The sequence below is a fragment of the Paramisgurnus dabryanus genome, chromosome 19 (assembly GCF_030506205.2).
Source record: "Paramisgurnus dabryanus chromosome 19, PD_genome_1.1, whole genome shotgun sequence".
In the NCBI taxonomy this organism is placed as follows: Eukaryota; Metazoa; Chordata; class Actinopteri; order Cypriniformes; family Cobitidae; genus Paramisgurnus; species Paramisgurnus dabryanus.
The window spans coordinates 16,610,731-16,632,446 of record NC_133355.1 but is presented as its reverse complement, the minus strand read 5'-3'; the positions used below and the strand labels follow the sequence as shown (position 1 = coordinate 16,632,446).

The following is a 21,716-nucleotide window of genomic DNA, read 5'->3' as shown; positions in this document are numbered from 1 at the left end:
AATAAAACCATAAACAGGAGAAAAGTCCAAACAAACTAATCTTAATAAATTATTGTGTAATAAATGTATATGCATAAATAATTATTATGTAGACATAATGTAGAGTGAAACTCAACAGTAGGTGGGGATATCTGACAACTGCTATTAGAAGTTGATCATATTTTCACCCTCAAATATCACCCGAATTTCTTGCAGTACTTTCTGTGATCATCTCTTTATCTTTTCCCCTCTCTTTTCATCTTCCAAAAGTCTCTATTATTAATATCCTGAAAATGTTGTCTTGTTATCTTCTCAGTCTCCAGTGTTGGCGGTGGGTTTTGCACGGTTTCATCCTAACCTGTTGGTGGGTGGCACGTACTCGGGACAGATTGTACTCTGGGACAACCGGAGCCACAGAAGGACACCGGTTCAGAGGACCCCTCTGTCCGCTGCAGCCCACACAGTAAGACCCCAGAAACGCACTACATATACAGTCTTAAACTATGAACTGAAGCGAATTAGACTTTCAACTAGAGAGAAATCATGTTCAATTACCGCCTCGGTTTGCACGGCAGAAAGGCGGCATACAAAGAGTTGCATGCAAAAAATGTGACAGCAATGTGCCCTTTTGTCACACTATAATGCATCTCACTTGAAAAAATAACTTGTTAGCAGAAAAGCTATTATTTTTAAAATAGGTCAGCTACTGTCACGCTATTGAAAAATGTAGTTATGAAGTTACATTAGCAGCATTGCAACATTTACTTAATTGCTCCCCAACAAAAGCAGTCACTCCTCACTGTTGTGACCTTAGATTCATTTCACTGCCGACTTTAGCATTAACTCATAGATCAGTGCATAAGGCCGCCCGCCGTCTACCAAGGGCTAGACTAATTCTGTCAGCACAGTCAGGCTCAGTGAGCCCCATCTAACTCCTTGTCATGCAATAAAGACAGTACAGCCTAGCGGCCGAGAATAGGGATGTCCATAGACCCTCATTGTGCTCGCTCGCCACACACATGGCCCCTGAATGCCATACATGCTGAGGATTTAAACTCCCGTGCCCTCAATAATGCAAGCCTATGTCCCGACTGCCGTCTCATCACTCCACCGGTCCCTTTCAAAGGACCCATTGTTGGGCCAAAAAACAAAAATCAAATTAACGGCAATAACGACATAATGGATTTACACAATCGACTGTATTTGCAGACGGGCAGATGCTCGGGACAGGTTAGTTCACAGGCTAGTTATTGTGTCTGTGTAGACATAGCGTTTATTTATTAAAGGCCCGTTTCAGCTATGGCACATGACTTAAAAATTGACATTTTTCCTGCACTGCTCAGATTTTAAATATGTGACTTTTTTGTCCTAGCACCCTGTATACTGCGTAAATGTGGTGGGCACCCAGAATGCCAACAACCTGATCACGGTGTCCACAGACGGCAGGATGTGCTCTTGGAGTTTGGATATGTTGTCACAGCCTCAGGTCAGTGGTGACACAGCTTCAATCACACCTGTATGAAGGTCAGCTTGCTGCCATTGTCTGGTACTGTATATAATGGCGGCACATGCGTGTCTATTGTAGGAGAGCATGGAGCTGGTATATAATAAATCTAAGCCTGTGGCTGTAACCGGGATGGCGTTCCCCACTGGAGACGTCAATAATTATATAGTCGGCAGTGAGGAGGGAACGGTGTATACGGCGTCAAGACATGGCAGGTGAATGGGACATGCACAGACACATTGCGTTTGAATGACTGTCCATGTTAACCCTTGAAAGGTACCTCTCTTGGTCTTGAATTCTCTTTGTGCTGCTCCGCAGTAAAGCTGGTATCTGTGAGATGTTTGAGGGCCATCAGGGGCCAGTGACAGGCATCAGTTGTCACAGCGCCATGGGTCCTGTCGACTTCTCCCACCTGTTTGTCACCTCCTCTTTTGACTGGACTGTAAAATTGTGGAGCACAAAGGTAAGAATTCACAGCAGAAAGTTATGGTTTTATATTGAGGAATAAGATGTGCATTGTAACATCCAGATTGTACACCTTTGTGCAATGCTCTATACTCTGGTCATTTGACATCCACCTTGTTCCCTATTCACACCATATTGGAAAATATTGTATGGAAATTTAATAAACAATTTTTTTCCGGCTTTAATTAGAGGCATACAGTCCCCGAGCACTGAACTTCTTACCCCCCTTGCTCAGAAGTAAAATTAGTCACCGTTTAAAGATGATTGCATAAGTAATGAATTCATTCAAGAGTCTTAACTTTGTTAGCTTTTCTGCTCATTAAATGTTCATTAAAGGGGTCATGACGAGTTTTTTATTATTCTATTATTTTCCCTGAGGTGTACTTACTGTGTAAGTTTTTTGCTGAAAACCATACAAATTTAAGTAGGGGTGTAACGGTACACAGAAGTCACGCTTTGGTTCAGGGGTCATGGTTCGGTACCGGTTCGGTACAAAAGCAAAAAGCATCAAATACCAAATGCCTGGGATCTTTTAATTTTTTAATAGTTATAAAAGGACTTCATTAACTTAATTTAAAATGTAGTTTTGTACAGTACATACAGTAATAAAACTAAAGCTTAAGGGTTTTGAATAAAAATTTTAAATAAAAAAATAGTGCTGGGCAATGAACATATCTATGGGCAATTAATCGCATACAAAATAAAAGTGAATTTTTGTTTAATATATGTGTGTGTACTGTGTGTAATTATTATGTATATTTAAACACACACACGCATACATATATACATTTCAGAATTTTTTATTTATATATCCATTTTTATTGTTAACATATAATATATAAAAATATAAATAAATATATATACACATGTAAATGTTTCTTAAATACATACACATGAATGTGTGTGTATTTATCAGTGATGTGCGGGTTTCAAGTCATCCAAAAATGTTTTTAATGATATTCGGGTCGCGGTTGGTCGGGTCGTTTGAAATAAAAATGCCAATTAACTATTTTAATCAATGACTACTTTTAAAAAATCGGGTACAATATATATTTTTTTGTGGTCCAAGTTGTTTATACATTGACCCGTGCATCACTGGTATTTATATATACATAATAATTACAAACACACACTCATATATTATGCGAAAAAACAAACACTTTTTGTATTTTGTATGCGATTAATCGCGATAAATCTTTGCCCAGCAATATAAAATGTTTAATACAATGATTGATGTTTGTTTTGTTTTATTAGCACAATCAAACATGGTTTTACTATAGTAAAAGAATAGTTAGCCTATCTTGTTTTTGGTGAATTTTCCTTACTTAAACAAACCTTTTCAGTAGTAATATGCATTGGTAGATACTTCACTTGGACTTTGACCTTTAAAGGAGATTTTTTACCATCAGTTTCAAGATTTTCAAATCGCGCTTTCTCAGCCAAATATTGTAAAATCTGTATAAATCTCAATTTAAAAAAAAGACCCTTACAACTGGTTTTGTGGTCCAGGGTCACATTTATCTACGTTACTAATTCGTTCATTTTTTCCCAAGAGATTGGTTACCCAAATGCTTACATAACTGAGTGTGTTTTAAGCTGTAAAACTGTAAAACTAAATGCCTGTTAAAGCCCCCCTAACCTAGAAAATGCACTTTTAAATGTGTTTCTAGCAGAAAATGAGTCGCCAGTGTGTGAGCAGAAACATCCTGTTATTATACAAATCCATCTATTCTGCTTTGGGGAATCTCCTTTAAACCGCAACAGTCACACAAAACAGGCTGTTGGGGATCCCCTATCAATGTGATGTCACAATGATTACGCCCCAACCATAACCACTCACAGACTCCGCCTTATAAGCACGTAGTTCAACCTTTTGCCAGAGATTTTTTTTTTTATGTAGTCTAATCACACGTGTAAGTGCTCTACCCCTACTTTGCATAAGGGGAGGGGAACAGAAGTTTTCTTTGCATTTAAAGAAACACATACAAAAATGGCACGTTTTTCATTGTAGCCACAAATGACCATGTTCAACATTGTGTAATGAAAGATCTGTGGTGTATTTCAAGCTGAAACTTTACAGACACGTTCTGGGGATACCAGAGACTATTTTTATATTGCTGAAAACCTGTGGGCCTTAACTTTGATTCCTAATGTCATGACCCCTCTAAAATAATGTACTTTGAGCTTGTGTGTTTGTGGGTTAGGCATCTATGTACTGTACAAGTCCCCCACTATGTCCATCTGGAAATATCCTTGGCTTTGCATTAAGTACATACAGTGAGGGCAGCACATTGGCAGTGTATATATACCAATATGTTTGTCTTATATGAAGATCTGTTGGAGCCATTGTGGATCCAAAGCATTGAGACCACTGGACAGTGGCTTACTGCCTAATCTGCAAGTTCAGAATGATTGAGTCTTTTGATTATGGTTCAAACCACATGAGGCGGGTGGTGTATGGAGATGGTTGTGCTTACAGATCCTTCATTCTGTGTGGAGATACTGACTCAGATCATATTACCCACATTGAGGGAAACACACAGTCCAAGTATGAATAAAAGATGCAGAAACAGTAAAAGGAATGTTTAGAGAGGGGGAGGGAGAGTTCACCCAAAACTGAAAATTTGGTCATATTACATTATGCAACTCCTCATGTTGTTCCTACCTGTATTTTGTTATTTGGTTCTGTGTATGAGAGAGGTACCAGAAATTTCATACACCACATTTTTATGAAGCGATTCGTAGTTGCCACCCCTGTCAAGCTACATAAATGTGATCCATTAAGTCATTATTGGGTGATTCTCGCGATATTAGACTTATGAGGGACATTTTGATAAAAATGTAAATGCTATCAAAATAAGAAGCATACAGTTACAAACATCTCTTTATGTACTATTTTGCACATGATTTCAAATGACATCATATAAACCAATTTTGTTGTTTTTTTCACATTTAAGGGGAACATTTTCATTACCGTAACATGTCCATGACTGGATTTGCGTTCTTTGACTTGGAAATATTTATAATAAAAAAATCTAAAAAATAAAAAGCTTCAGTGCATGTTATACTATAAACATTAACAGTAAATAAACATGTGGCATTTGGTGATCATTGGTAAATGTAGAGACAGTAATAAGGAATATAAATGTGTCCAAGACCAATTTTCTCATCCTCCGCAACAATTTTCAATCATTGTTTAAGCCCTCAAGGAACTAACATTTTAAAAAAAAATTGTTGAAAGGGACATAATTGACTGTGACACTCAAGATGGCTACCAGATAAAAGATGAAATTTTGTTTGTCATAGTACCTAGACAACTTTTTAGTTCTCATTACCGAAACATGAGTTTGTAAATGCATATATTTAATGTAATATCATGTTGCGGTAATGATAATTTTTGATAATGATAATCTAAAAAATTTTAATTATTCTATAGGAAATATTTGTTGAACCCTCTAAAAATAATGGTTATAGTAAGTTGAGACCTTCATCTTATATGTGCAAAAAAAAAAACTGTCTTCAAGGGCTTTTTAACATTTTTGATGAGGACACCTTCTAAATCTGGATTTCGTGAGAATCACCCTAATGTTGAGCAGTCGTAATTATGTAAACTAGGTAAATGAATCAGTCTGATATATGAATGAATCATTCTTTTAAACAGGTAATATATATAAATCTAATAGATCTGATACAGTGATCCATTCGTGATTTTTATCTAATGTGTTGCTCACATAAAGCGATTGCATGCCATTGGTAAAGTACATTGTATGAAAAATAGCATTGTGACATGTTACCCTTTTCTGTGCCATGGATAAATAACATTATATCGGTTTGTAACAACATGAGGGGCAAGTAAATAATGACAGAATTGTTCCTTAAAAAAAGAAAGGGAAGCTTAAAGGGGAGACGTTGCAAACATAAGGAGTTCAAAGGAGATAACAAGGAGTTAACCGGCAGAAATAAGGAAAATAAACAACTGCAGAAGAGGGTGGACACGGGTCATTTAACAAGGAAGTGGCACGTCTGCCGCCTCAGGCCCTGGGATGAATAATACAGTCGAGCTGTATGAATGAAGAACCCAGTCTGCAGTATTCATATCACATGTTATCTGTGCACAGCCGTACATAAAACACAGAGCTTGCTGAAACCACAACATACCGTCCTGTCACAATAAATTGGGCTATGTGCATTTTCTTCCCAAATTTTATGCGTTGTGCATTCTGACAGATATTAAAACATTCCTGGTATGTTATGGATGTGCTTGTGTTATTTTTTGGGGACGGGGAAATTCCTGACCCTTTGAGGAGAGCCGCAGGAATGCGGGCCTGTCTCCGTCTTTCGCGTGCGGTTCTGGGCACACCTTTGCTCAGAGCTAAGCACCCCGGGAGCCTCCGCACATTATAGGTCGTATACAAAAATGTGAGTTTGAGGTGACATCTGACCTTCTATTTTTTGTCATGGACAATCTCATAATTTACAAAAAACATGAAAGTGTTACATAAGTGTCAGTAATGCATTACAAAAAGCAGTCAATGAGCGTCAGAGTCAAAACTGTCTCCTTACCTTACTCTGATTCACGGTAAGCTTATAATAATGATTTATAAGTTGAGCTGTTAGGTTGGTTTTCTCTGGAAATGTCAATGTAAAGATAAGTACATAAAACCACCTGCAATGTCATGTTTTAAACAGAGATGGCAATAAAGAATGCATTCTTTATTTATCTAGATCAGTGGTCTCCAACATGGTGCACAAAAAGGTTGAAGACCCCTGATCTAAATGTTGTAGAAGTTGTTATGGTGTACATTTCATGCCTTTTATTTGTGCCCTTATAATACACGGGATTTGCTTCCCGCCATAAAAACTTAATTTCAGTTCTCAAATGCCTGTAGTAGAGTCCTTGATGTTTTTGTATAGTAATCTGCACACTGGACTGTGATGGAGATGACGTCCGAGCAGCACAGAGTATGTACATTAAATGTATACAAATGCTAAATCCCTTGTGCAGATCTCTGCAGACATCAGTGGGGTTATCGAATGAACCAGTGGTTCACCGCTCTGTAGGATGAGGAACATGCACATCACGCTCTGTTAGAGGAAAAAAATCAGTCTGCAAACTGATCTGTAGTCCTCAGAGAGAGCAGAATCAGCACTGGCGCCTTCAGGATTTGGTTCTACTGAAGAGCTCAGTTCTCAATCTAATTGGGTCTGTACAAGTTTAAGCATAACATCATTACCACAGTGATACAGTAACAAAATTTTATGTTCAATGTTAAACAAAGTACATATTAACAAAGCGTATTTTTTAATTTCTTTCACATAAGATGGAATAGATAACAGTATGGTAAGATGTACCTGTGGACAAATAAATTAAAGATGGCATCTAGAATAGATTGTATTGGTTAAACACCTGCTGCAGGTGATCTGGGTGGTTAGATATTAGTTTGCATGTGAGTGGATGTGCTAAATTGTGCACACTGAACATTACACCCAGTAGGGCTTGTTAAAGTCACATTGAAATTAAAAACAAATGGCTTATCTGTGAGCTTCATTATGTTTTAAAAATTCATAAAGATTCACTCCTCCCCTCCTCAAAATGATCTCTCTTTACTTCCGGTCATAAGCTATGGCACCTAGGCGGGGCCCGGGAAAATATCGCAGAGATTAGCAATTAGCAACATGACCCAACTTCAAACGATCCAATCAGTTCTCGATGGACAAATTCAAGTCCCGCCCTACCTTTTATCATGCAACAATGCTACCAAGAAGTACTGTTAATTTGTTTACACAACAGCAATTTTTTTATCATTTTAAATTCAGAACTTAAATCTAAATTTTTATTTACATATATTTTTAATGTTTTTATTATATTGTATTATTATTACACGTCGCCTCTGGAATTCTTGATTCTCACTGGCTAGTTGCAACATTCCAAGGTCTGTTATTCCCAGATAACATCCATCTGATAGCACAGCCTCATCCAGGAAATGTGAGCCATTTTGACAGATGCAATTTCATTCTTTCAAATAAATTCGTTATAAATATGCATAATTAATAACATATGTGACCCTGCCTGTGAAAACCCAGCTACAGTGTAAAGTAATTTTTTGTCAAGAACATTTTGTGAAAATATAATATTGATAATATTGATTTCTTTAAAGATCCCCTATTTTAAGATTTATATATTCAGATTTTACCTTTCCTTTGGTGTGTAAGTGTGTATTAGTACATGTTAACGATATTAAAAAGGTACAAACCCCAAAGTAAACAATGATGTGAGTTATCGTCTCCAACGTAAATCTTTTTTCTTGGACTACAACAAACACATGGATTGCAGGCAACAGTTTACTTCCTGGGATTGGTGATGTAGACAAGACCGACATTATCATAACTCCTCCCGCTGCCTGTAAGTTAACTCCTGTTAGCATTGCATTGTGACCAAATCTTTCAAACACGGTAAGGAGCGTCACATTTCCGCCTGACATCAAAGGTATTTAGGCCAATCACATTATACAGATCAGCTGACCAATCAGGGACACAGATCATTTCAAATCCATGCATTTCAGGAAGAGAGTGAAATCTGGAGCTACAAAAATGTACGGTATGTGGAAAAAAATTTGTTTAACCATAAACCATGCAACCACCTTGTATTATACACAAATACACAAAATAACATTGTTTTTAGCAATGAAATAGGTGCTCTTTAATATTGACTGATTAAGGTCATGTCAAAGATTGAAATCCGTTTTAATCAAATTTTGATGCTCATTATCCCAAAATTGTATTTGGAGACTTTAGCCTGATTTTTACAGGCAGTGTTACATGAGAAATGCATTTTTGAACTTTGAAGTTGTTTGTACATGATTTGGCTTAAAGCTGCTAGGAAACAGTTTTTTCTACACAGACGGTTTGCATCTTCCAAATAAATTAATATTTTGTGTGCAAATATTTACTTATGCAGCAAGCAGCGTGTAATAAGCTGGAAAACTTACAGCCAGCCGGTTGTTTTCACAAAAAAATCCCTTTGGGGTGATACGGATCACTTCGTTGGGATTCATTCTGCTGCGCTAACCAGATTTACATGATCCCTTTTTTGTTCTAACACTTTTGTAATTAAATTATGTCAGATTGTGTTTATATAAAATAAAAAATGGAATATTTATGTATACACACAGTATGGTATCTTTTTGGTGTGGTCAAGTGACTTAAAGCACATTCCTCTCTCTCTCTTTTTCTCTCTGTGTCTCATTAGTGTGCTGTGGTCTGCATTGCTCCCACCCATCTGTCTGCCTTCTACCTGTTCGGAATGCATCCAGCGATTCTCAAGAACTCTCTCGCTATCTAACCTACCCCTCTCTCTCTCTCTTTATTTTCTTTATTTTTTTTCTCTTCCATGCCACAGACAGCTGTTACACTAAGGTTACAGTACACCTTAGAGAGACTTTCATGTTGTGTTTTTTTATGACACTGCTTGTATGTGCAAAGGTTCTAATTAGCTCGATCCCAGACAGGCCTCAGGGCTGCAGCAGCGCCACTCAGTCTACCGCCTATGCCACTCTCTCATTCTCTCTCTCCCGCTCTCATTCCGATGCTCTCTCACCCTTCGCTTGTCCCCTTACAAACCTACTACCTACTTTCCTGTCCTTTTATTATCTTTATATTCATCCCAGTTCTTTTCTTTGTGTGTCCTGTAGCAAAACAAGCCACTGTACTCTTTTGAGGACAATTCCGACTACGTCTACGACGTGATGTGGTCGCCCGTGCACCCCTCGCTCTTCGCCGCTGTGGATGGCATGGGTCGTCTGGATCTGTGGAACCTGAACAATGACACTGAGGTGAGGAAACGCTCTCGGATAACGCGAAGCCAGAAATGCATCAAAACAACTGCAGTATAAGATCTTTCACTGTGGGTAAAAGATCCCACAGACCGCCCCTTAATCAGCATTTTTGACAGCTTCTCACCAACAGCACACACATTTCTGCTCTACACACACTTGGCTTTAGGCTCATCACTCTGATGTGTGCAGATTTTTCTCTTACCATCATTCCAGAGGCATGAGTTCCCATGGGCCACGGGCCTAGTAAAGTGTTTTTAGACTAACTATTAACTTTTACGCACCACAAGAATTAAGAATAGAATAACAGAAAATAAATATGCAGACAGGTGTTTAAAATCCAGTTAGGATTGCTTATTTACTACTTATTACACGGCTCGTTGCAATGCTTGATTCTGATTCTGATTTTAATCTATTTTAAAGGGACTTTAAAGTTCACCCAAAAATGAATCATTTACTCACCCTCATGTTGTTACAAACCTGTATAAATGTATTTGTTCTAATGAAGACGTTTGTGAGCCCCATTCACTTACATAGGATTATTTTTCCTACTATGGAAGTGAATGGGGTTCACAAACTGGGCTCCTCCTGTGTAAGTAAATAGGGCTTATGATCGGTTTGGTTACAAACATCCTCAAAATTTCTTCCTTCAAGTAAAACAAAGAAATTTATACAGGTTTGTAACAACATGAGAATTTTCATTTTTGGGTGAACTATCCCTTTAATAACATGTATGACATTATATTTACATATTATTTAACCAAATAGCGTGTTCGTGACATTTCTCTTATCTTAAAACCGAATATAAACAGGTTTTCCTCGGAGAAGATCTGCATTTGTTAAAAATTAGCTAATTAAATATTACAAATCAATATTTAATTTTCCTTACCTTACATATGAGGTAATAACCATGCAATACCCAGGATATGGACAGGCAGCCAGTTGTTATTGTAAAATAAGCCCTTTCTTTGTGATACAGGACCCTCCGCTATTTCTGCAATAACAACCGGCTGCCTATACATTATCCATTACCTTATGTATAGATTATTTAGATTTTTATTAGATAGTTATTTAGGCATTTTTGACACTGCAAAAAACAGTCAAATGGTATTTTTTTTAAATTGAGATTTATCCATCATATAATAAATAAGCTTTTTATTGAGGTATGGGTTATTAGGATACTTGGTCAAGCAAAAAAAAAATCTAAATATTGAGAAAATCACCTTTACAGTTGTCCAAATTAAGTCACTTAGCAACTGCATCCACTCACAAAAATAAAGTTTTAATATATTCATAATAGAAAAATGTACCAAATATCTTCATGGAACATGATCTTAACAAAACTTATTTTGACCCATATGATGTATTTTTCACTTCTGCTACAAATACACCTGTGACACTTATTGACTGGTTGTATGGTCCAGCGTCACATTTATTTGGCAGATAATTTAATTCAAAAGAGCAACTTGTACATTGTAAGCAAGCTACTGTGTACATTTTTATCAGTATGTGTTCTCTGGGGATTGAACCCATGACCTTTGAACCCATGTCAACGCAATGCTCTAACAAGTGTTCCTGGTAGAGCATTGCTACTGGTAATGGAAAATGGGACAGAAACACTAATGATACTGAAAAAACAAAGATTGAACATATTTACTTCATATTGATTGACATACAATAGATCAAAGAGCGAATGTCACTGATAATTACCTGTCATTTTATGTGACTTGCTCTGATGTTGTTTCATCTTTGACAGTTGACTTAGTGCTACATGGACCATTCACACAATACATCAGTCTGTAATGTCTTACAACCACCGGTCCCTAAGGCAATGAGTCGACAGAGAGCCGTTGGGTGTTACATCTCTCTTACGTGAAATAAGAGCTGCGCTGATTGACATTGCCTGTCCACTGAAAAATACACACCCACATTAATTGCGTACTGATCTGAGACGTGCTGCCTCCTACACACTGCTTGTAAATCATAAACATCAGGGGTTATAACCTTTATACACCCAACTATTCCCCAGGCAGACTCACATTTCCTTAATAAAGTTAAACAGTTTTATTAGTAATAAATATGACAAGTTTTATATATCTGTCAGTAGACGCAGGTATTTGACAGACCCATGGTTTAGAAGTTTAGAAATACTTGACTGAATTTTTTAAAATACTTTAATTAAAAGCTTTAGACCAAAATATGCTGCCAACATATACATGTTTCATTAGAAAAATTTTATATATTTAGAATAATAATTGAATTTAAAAAATATTTATTTAAATATATTTTAATAATAAAAAATTTATTCAAAAAATATTTATAATTAGACGACTTTGATCATTAAGAGCCCAAAATAAATAGAAATTCTTTCAAAATTGTTTACAAAAAAAGGGGTTAGACCTCGAGAAGCTTTTTGATAAAATAACATAAGTACAATTTTGCAAATTCAGGTGACTATTTTGAAAATGATTAATCTAACATAGTTTTCATTTATTTAATTGTGATTAATCGCATACAAAATAAAAGTGATTTGTAACATAATATATGAGTGTGTGCTCTGTGTAATTATCATGTATATATAAATACACACACATTCATATAAGAAACATTTACATGTGTATATATATTTATTTATATTTTTATATATTCTATATTATATATATAAATTTTTAAAATGATATATAAATAATATATAAATATATAAATAAAACATTTCTGAAATGTTTACATGTATGTGTGTGTGTTTAAATATACATAATAATTACACACAGCACACACACACATATATTATGCGAAAATGAACTTTTATTTTGTATGCGATTAATCGTGATTAATCTTTGCCCAGCACTAATTTTGGATACTTTGTCAGAACATAATTCCTATATTTACAATTGTATTATTCCATAGTTAAGTTTCCCATTATTTTAAAAAGTGGAAACAATAAAGAATGTGTGTTTCTAAACTTTGTTTTGTATTTACCTTTCAAAGTATTGATATCGTACTTTAGAAATACATTGCAAAAAAGTTCACTCACTTCATTTACGCATGAAATTCTAGTCATTTGAGAGGAGGGGCTTCTGCGACTCCGCTGAGACTCCGCCACTCCGCTCGCTTCCTGTAATCACATCACTACTACAGCTAGGTCCTGATTGGTTAACGTGGCGTGGAAATCCGCCGAAGTTCAGATTTTTCAATTTGCGCGTTTCCCGCAGCAACACTCAATTTGCGCAGAACGCGGCATCTGCGCCATTCGCGCCGCGTTTACCACGTGTACCTTGCCACAGGATAATAATCCACGTTTAATTGCGTCATTGCATTGACTTAACATGTAAATCACTTGCGCTTTCCGCCTCTACCGCGGCTGGTGTAAACACAGCATTAGAAGTGCATTATGTGCAGTGTGCCTATGTTGCATACTGCATATTTTGGAAAATTTCATGGGTCAACTAAGCATGCAAGTAATTTGCATAGTGTGTGAGTGTACATACATACTTTAGAAATAGTACGATTTATGCGGTACTATGGTATTCAAAACACAACCTGCAGCATTACCTCAGTACAATTGCTTACAAACCATAAAATACCATATCATTTTTTTTGCACTAAAGTGCTTAAAGTAAGACTTATAGTACATGTATAGCAATACATTTCCTCTTTGTGTACACTTTTCAGTCTCAACAGCTTGCTCTCTGTTAAGAACAGATACATACAGAGTGTCGCATGTTATCCAAAATATCAAGAGACCACCAGCCCACACCAACATGCATATCCCACACACGCAAACGTGCAAAGATTCGCAGCCAGAAAACAGCCAACAGTTCTCCATTGTCAACTTATAAAGAAATTCACCCATAACGGCATTAACAGACCCTGGCTTTGCCTGGTTCCAATTTGCACAAAAAGAAGCATGCAACCAATTGAACCTTGCAGTTGACTCTTGGAGGAAGCTGCGCACTAATAGCTCTCAGGCTGTGGTTAGCCTGTTCTGAAGCGAGGAAGCTTTTGTATTAGCCGGCGTACAGCTTCCATCTTTGCTGACAACATATGTCAGGCCAGTCTCAGCTGTCATAAGTAATAGGCAGAAATCAGCCTCACGCACACGCACAAGAGCACGCGCACGACAGAGCCCGTGTGCTGCTTTAATGTGTGCGGTGCGAGTTTGCATGGTGATTTATGAAATCATTAAAAGGGCTCTCATGGTTATTTCCAGCGGAGCTGTGGATTTAGAGCCAGACTAGAGGAAGTGTGATGTACTTCCTGTCAAACTTATAATGTAATGTAAAGGCGCTACTGTATACGTTTACATTATGTATAACATGATATTTAGTAAGAGTTATAATACAAAGTGTTATTTCAAAGTGAAGTTATTTTAAGATTTATTATCTCATTCCTTAAAGCACCATTTATTGTTTTCATAATTAAATGTATGTTTTCTTTCCTGAATTTGAGCTTCCCAGAATGGTTTTTAATCTTACGTAAAGAAACATTCTTTATGTAAGCGTGGGTCTTATGTGAACTAAAAGCAGACATTTTGATACTTGTAATGTCCACATTTTTTCTCTAAGATTACATAGGAAGCAAACGGAGACCTGCATACGTTTTTTGTCTTTCAATTATTCCTTCTGAGAAATATGAGGTCAACAATGTCAAACATTGGACTGAGATTTGCCAGAAGATATCAGTATGAACTTCAGTATCAGTATGAACATTTCTCTCACCGGACTTTTCCAAAACCAAATTATCTGAGATTTGCTATCCACATTCATTTCTATGCACTATACTGTAACAGAAATTACTCAATACTGAGTTTCGTGTCTGCTTTTTTTCTTCTAAATACCGTATTTTCCAGCCTATAAGTAGCTCCGGAGTATAAGTCGCATCAGGCAAAAATGCTTTTTGAAAAGGAGATATATAAGTTGCACTGGACTATATGTCGTGTTTATTTAAAAAATGATTTCACAAAATCCAAGCCGAAGAACAGATATTTAATCTGGAAAGGCTAGTTATTTCACTAAACAATAGCACAGAACAGCAGGCTGAATAGGTGTCCGTACATGTTAAAGTAACATAAACAGTTATTTACACGATACACAATAGCATACAGAACATACATGGGAGGCTGAATAGGCTAAATTAACACGACAAGCCAAATCAAGTTCAAAAAGGTCCCAAAGTCATTCCACATCATTGAATCCATTGAATTACATAAATACAGGAGCAGATGGACTCTCGCGGCTGTAGACGGTAATGGTTTCTCTTGGTTCATATGAAATAATTCAGACCTGACTAGAAGTTCCAGGACCAGCCAAACTATGAAAAAAGTACGACTTGTAGCCCGTAAAATACCGAAAGGTTAAGAGAAACTTTCATACATAGTTTATGACTGTATATTATAATTTATTAACTGAATGAAACAAAACTCTGGTAAAGGTACCGTATGGGTTTTTAGTGACATTTAGGGTTGAGATTCCATATTGCAACCAACCTTAATTTCGAAACGACGCTACGGTTGCTGTCACAGGACAAACATGTCGTCATCTGAGACAACGTAGGGACGAAATGTGCTCTGTAGAACAGTTTGTCCGTTTGGGGTAACTGTAGAAACATGATGGCGACTTCCATGTAAGGGGACCTCTGGTGTATGTAGATAAAAATGGCTCATTGTAAGGTAATGAAAACAATACAGTTCATTTTGTAAGATCTTTATACACCACTGATAATATAGTTATGTAAATCAATATTGCATTTCTGTCAAGAGATTCTTCTAAAAGCTACACATTGCAACTTTAAAGCCTCGTTTAGACCACCGGCGACTTTCTTCCTGTGTGTCGCCTGTTTCTTTCAATGAGGTTATCATAAACAAATGAGTACCATCCACTCCAGTAACTGACGAGAGAAGGATGACATAAACTCCAAGGTTTCGCTCCCATTGGTAGTCGCTCCCAAAAATCGCTAAAGTTAAACTTTATTGCGTCGCTTGACATGCCCATATGCTCATCAACAGTCATTTTCGCTCATGTTGCCAGAAATCGCCCAGCTTCCATTGAAATAAATGAGATCAGATTGCTCTGCTACTGCTAGTCGCTGGCGCTCTGAATGGGGCTTAAGTCTCTTGAGCTTTAACTCTTTCCCCGCCTTGACAAGTTATTATGTCAATTTGCAATACCGCTATTATCCACCTGGAAGTATCGACCTAGGGCAAACAGCTGTATGTCCGTCTAAGTTCTAAGGATCGCTCTGAATCTGATCTCTGTTATAAGTGTTTTGCAAAAATGTCATTATCTCAGCTTTTTGCTCAATTTTTTTTTATTTTTGAAGAAACCTTCCCATATCTGAGAGGTGATAAAAAGAGAACAAATGAAGGTAGGATGAAAGGGGTTTTTTTGAAAGCAGAGAGTCTGTATGTTTATTTATTTTAATTATATATGACAACTTTTGTGAAAATCATGAAAAATGCTGGCGGGGAAAGAGTTAAAGAAGCAAACTTTAAGCAATTCACATTTTCTCTGATCGTAAATCAGGGCAGCAAGATATAGCGAAAGCACAGTGATGATAACGCAGCGCACATATCGCAACAATTTGCAATAACTGAATAATTTTAATACTAGTTTTAGGTCAGTGTAGATTGCATAGAGACTGGTGAAACAAAGAGAGTGATGGTTTCTTTTTCCAGAAAGAATGTAAAACGCATGTTGTTATATCAATATCAGTTTTAAATATATTTTTTTATTATTCAAAATGATTATTATACAAACTTAAAATATCATTGTATTAAAAATCGCACTATTTAACAAATTAATGCATATTTTAACCAATATTGTTCAGCCCTAGACTGAATATTATATACGTCTGTGTGTGTTTTATATATAAAATGTAATTTTATATAAATTACCCATTGGTGTTTTGTGCAGGTGCCTACTGCTAGCGTGACTGTAGAGGGCGCTCCTGCGCTCAACCGGGTCAGATGGGCATCTGGAGGAAAAGAAGTCGCAGTGGGAGATTCAGAGGGCCGTGTATGGATATACGATGTCGGAGAGGTATAAACCCTTTAGTTTTACTATGTCAGTAAGTAACTTAATCTTAATATGTTTGTTTAGGATTCTTTTCAGATACAGCGGCTTTACGAACAATCATCAGCGCAAACCATTCAAGTCATGAACCGGATACATGCAGAATGAAAATACTGTAGAGTTGACCTTCACATTGAGGGTTTACTCTTTATTCTTCCCAGCCTCTCCGCTCGGCTTGTTTTTGTCTTTTATTTTAAGTCTTTATTTTAAGACGGCTTCCACGTGACTTAACCACTGCCACAGAGCGGCAAACCACCAGGACTCCCCTGTTCACCCTGTTCTTTTCTGTCTCCGGGTTTCGCCGCGTGTGTGGGGCAGAGCTAATCTTAGCGCAGTGTATTGTGGTAATTGGAGAGTTGGGCGGTCGAGCGTGTGGGCTCTTTGGGCTGATGATAATGGTGGGTCATCAATAAAGAACAAGTGAAGGAAAGTTGAAGGGTTTTTTTTTTTTGGTTGGGTGGAATGGGAGTTTATTTACAAAACGCCTCCCGTAAACTTTGACAAAAACACGTAACATGGCCTCCGTCTGCGGTGAAGTGAGGCGGTCGTGTACCACTTCTGAATCGTGCAGAGTTCCTTTTGTGTTATATTTAGAAGAGTTCGTTAAATATTTGCTTTGGATCACCCCGCCATCTTTTCGCTGTGCTTGGGTCATATTGCGTATGGTTAGGATGTCATTTAGGGTGGTTTACAGTAGAAGTATGTTTTGTTTAACCACAGGTCACCCATATTACAAAGCATGATTTTACAGACCAGAAACATACTTCATGGAGTACACCATTGCCAGCGTATATACTCACGTTTTTGTGTTTTGTGCCACAAACTGTAACGGTAACATACTTACAGTCTACCACAATATACTGTTACTAATCAAGCTTGTGAAATTGGCCCTTTATATGTAGCATACATTTCTATTCTTTACAGTATATACTTTTTTCAGATCATTCATAACAGTTACGAGGTAATTTATTGATGCAGGCCCTTGCTGAACTCTAAAAGAGTTTGATTCGGTCTTTGGTTTGGAAGTGGCTGTCATCTCCACCCACCTCTCTATTCCTGTTTAATTATACCCTGTAGATCTCTCTCTCTCCCGCTTTCTCTCTATCTCTCTCACTCAGCCTGGGCGGCAGGCAGCCGTCTCTTCTCATCTAAATCCGACTCTGACAGCAGAAAGCGATCCCACATCGTCACCCAGCCGCCCAGAGTCCCCATCTTCCCCTTCCTGAGAACTGACACGATAAATATTCAGCACTCAAAGGCCAAACAAGCAGCTTTATTGTTCTGTCGCTAAATCACAATGTGTGGTGATCTCTTTCCTCTCCCATACTGTGACAGCGCATGTAATGCGTAGCTTTGCTCTTCATGTGGCGGTTTTGGAAAGGGGGGGTGGTTGTGTTTTTGATGCTGAATCTCTAAAACACTCATCTGTTGCTGCAGATGGCCGTGCCCCATAGTGAAGACTGGGCCCGTTTCGGTCGTACGCTGGTGGAAATCCGTGCCAACCATGGAGATGGTGAGGAGGAGGGGCCTGGGGAGATATCGAGCTAAAGCGCATATCTATCTAAACACAGACCCAGATGTAACGCAACAGATTATCAGCATGTCCACTAGTACTGTGCTGTTTGTTCCCGTTAATGGTCCTTGATTTGCTACTTTGGCAATAGGTTTTGTTATGTACGTTTTTGTTATGCAAAAGTTTGTTGTACTTCATGTTTGGTCTCATTACTGTGATGATAGTTACTGGTAAACCAGTTAATGGTGTTAAAAATGTGAATTTGAAGATGAAATAATGCTGCTAGGAATATATTTTTGATGTTGGCTTAATGGTGACTTTGCTAAACTTGAACTGTGTGTGTGTTTGTATTTTTTACTGAACCCTTTGCATGAAGTATAATTTAGTCATATACACTGTAAAAAGTGAAAGTTGGGTGTACTTAAAAAAATACTTCAACTGGTAACACTTTAAAAAATATTAATCAACTTACATTTTCTAGCTTTAAAGGGATAGTATAATTTAAAATGAAAATTCTGTCACCACTTTCTCATCCTCATGTTGTTCTAAACCTGTATGAATTTCTTTTTTCTGATGAACACAAAAGAAGATATTTTGAGAAATGATGGTAAACACACAGCAGTAAGTGACCATAATCTTCCATAGTAGGAATAAAAGAATATGATGGAATTGAATGGGTACCATCACCTGTGTGCTAACCATCATTTATCAAAATATTTTCTTAGTCATTTATCACAATACTTCCAAAATATTTTCCTACTATAGAAGTCAATGGTCACTTACTGCTGTGTGTTTACCATCATTTCTCAAAATATCTTCTTTTGTGTTCATCAGAAAAAAGAAATTTATACAGGTTTAGAACAACATGAGGATGAGTAAATGATGACAGAATTTTCATTTTAAAGTGAACTTTCCCTTTAAGTGAAAAATGTAAGGTGAAAAAATAATTAAAGTAATTGTTTAACGTTCACTTTTTACAGTGTATAACCAGCAGCTACATATATATTGATCCATATACTAAAGTGTCTTTCTTGTCAGTGCTTATCCTAAGACAAGATGTTTTCATTATAGAAATATATTGTGCTATTGAAAACCCAAAGTGGGAAATATGTGGCTAAATAAATTATTGACAAATAAAACATGCTCCTGGCAACTCTTTTCATTTAATATCCAACATATAGTGCCGCCATAATCTTTAATGTATTTACTGTATATTAAATTTAAGTATTTACTGTATTAATATATTCAACTTATCACTGTGCAAAACAAATTCATGTCTATAAAGTGAAGGAAAATTCAAATTTAATAAAAATTTTCACACTAGTAATAAAACAACATTTAGGACTCAAGCGTGAACCAGTACATGCTTATGTATTGTATGGTACAAAAAGAAAACGCATGTAAAGTGTCAGGTTAAAAAATACATTTTCTTTTCTTACTAGCTAATCTAGTTATAGTAAATATAATTTAAAAGGACACTCCACTTTTTTGAAAATGTGCTTATTTTTCAGCTCCCCTAGAGTTAAACATTTAATTTTTACCGTTTTGGAATCCATTCAGCTGATCTCTGGGTCTGGTGCTACCACTTTTAGCATAGCTTAGCATAATCCATTGAATCTGATTAGACCATTAGCATTGTGCTAAAATAACCAAAGAGTTTCAATATTTTTCCTACAGTATTTAAAACTTGACTCTTCTCTAGTTACATCATCTACTAAGACCGACAGAAAATTAAGTGTTGTGATTTTCTAGGCAGATATGGTTAGGACTATACTCTCATTCTGGCGTAATAATCAAGGACTTTGCTGCTGTTAAATGGCTGCAGGAGGTGCAATGATATTACGCAGTGCCCAAAAATAGTCTCCAGCTACTGAAAGTTACTAAGGGGACTATTTTCAGCTGCTACGTAATATAATTGCGCCTCTTGCAGCCATGTAGAAGCAGCAAAGTCCTTGACTAATTTCGCCAGAATGAGAGTTTAGTTCCTAGCCATAATTTTCCGTCAGTCTTAGTACACAATGTAATTACAGAAGAGTCAAGTTTTAAATAGGAAAAATATCGAAACTCTTTGGTTATTTTTAGCACAATGCTAATGGTCTAATCCGATTCAATGGACTATCCTATGCTAAAATTGGTACAGTCAGACATGGAGATAGGCTGAATGGATTCCAAAACAGTAAAAATCAAATGTTTAACTCTAGGGGAGCTGGAAAGTGATTTTTTTAAGTGGAGTGTCCCTTTAAATAAACAACAAAGTAAACAATGAAATATTTGATTTACATTCAAAATAAATGTGACCTTGCCTGTGACCTTCAGGTTAAAGTCTCACCATCTAATAATGAGATTAGAAGCATCAATTGATTTCCTTAGACATTACCTTACTCAGTCAGTCAAAATTAAATGTATCAAGTTATTTTTCACAGAATACTCTTTACATTACGAAGAATGGTTTATGTAGAAAACAGTAAATCAATAATAATGACTTTAGCTTGGTTTGCCCATGGGTCACAAATTACACCACAATCCTACTTAACAGTTCAGAATGTGTTAGATTTAAAAAAATAATAACCAACTATTTTGTCTTGGAAAGCTGTAATTTACACACATAATTATATAAAACATCATTTCCAGATCAGCTGTTGAAAGTTTAGCAGTGTGTTCTCAATAAAAAGACATTCATGTGTGCACATTCGACTCACACATGGTATCGCCAGCACGAAGCCTCGGCCTCAAGCGTGGTCTGACGTGGGGGTGGCAGTCACTTGGAAGTCCAAATTTACTCTGGATGCCAGCAAACGTGGCCACGGCCAACCTGCAAGCCACCAGTGTGGTCAGGATTGGGCGCCGGGAGGCTGATCCGAGACTTGGGAGTGGGCCCAGAGCCAGTTGGTTTTCTGTGGTGTGGAGAGACGGAGAGAGATGTATGAGTAAGGTGGTGGAGGAAAGCCTTCATGTTCTGCTGCGTCCTGTCAAAAAGAATAAACAGCGTGACTGAACAGTGAAAACAAGAATATTTTCCCCTGAAGTTATGGAACATAAAATGAATGAATAGACCGGAATGGCCTCATTTTTTTTTTTACTTTTCCATCGAGGACACAGATCCTATTTTGGGATGTCGTCCTACCATCTTAGCCAAAATCATGGAATGAAATTATAATAGCATGTAGTTCAGAATAGTTTGAAACAACAAAACATCTCTGACAACTTCTGTGTGTGTTATATATTAAACGTTACCACAGTAGACTTCACTCAACCAAGGGAACATATAAACAAAGGTATAAAAAATCTAAATGAAGACTTGTAAATAGGATGTTTTTTCAGAAGCGAATGTGGTTTCTGGGTTCTAGGCTAGC

At 36.9% G+C, this 21,716-nt stretch overlaps 1 protein-coding gene across 1 annotated transcript in view; it reads left to right on the top strand.

Annotated features, from left to right (window-relative positions):
- Positions 1–18,927, top strand: part of LOC135781328 (cytoplasmic dynein 1 intermediate chain 1) — a 70,846-nt gene extending 51,919 nt beyond the window's left edge. The window contains exons 11-17 of the mRNA XM_065291750.1: positions 296–442; positions 1,352–1,465; positions 1,565–1,698; positions 1,802–1,946; positions 9,640–9,780; positions 16,692–16,817; positions 18,288–18,927. Of these exons, the coding sequence (XP_065147822.1) occupies positions 296–442; positions 1,352–1,465; positions 1,565–1,698; positions 1,802–1,946; positions 9,640–9,780; positions 16,692–16,817; positions 18,288–18,398 (918 nt within the window). The 3' untranslated portion in view covers positions 18,399–18,927. The remainder of the gene's footprint in view (positions 1–295; positions 443–1,351; positions 1,466–1,564; positions 1,699–1,801; positions 1,947–9,639; positions 9,781–16,691; positions 16,818–18,287) is intronic.
- Positions 18,928–21,716: the final 2,789 nt, after the last annotated feature.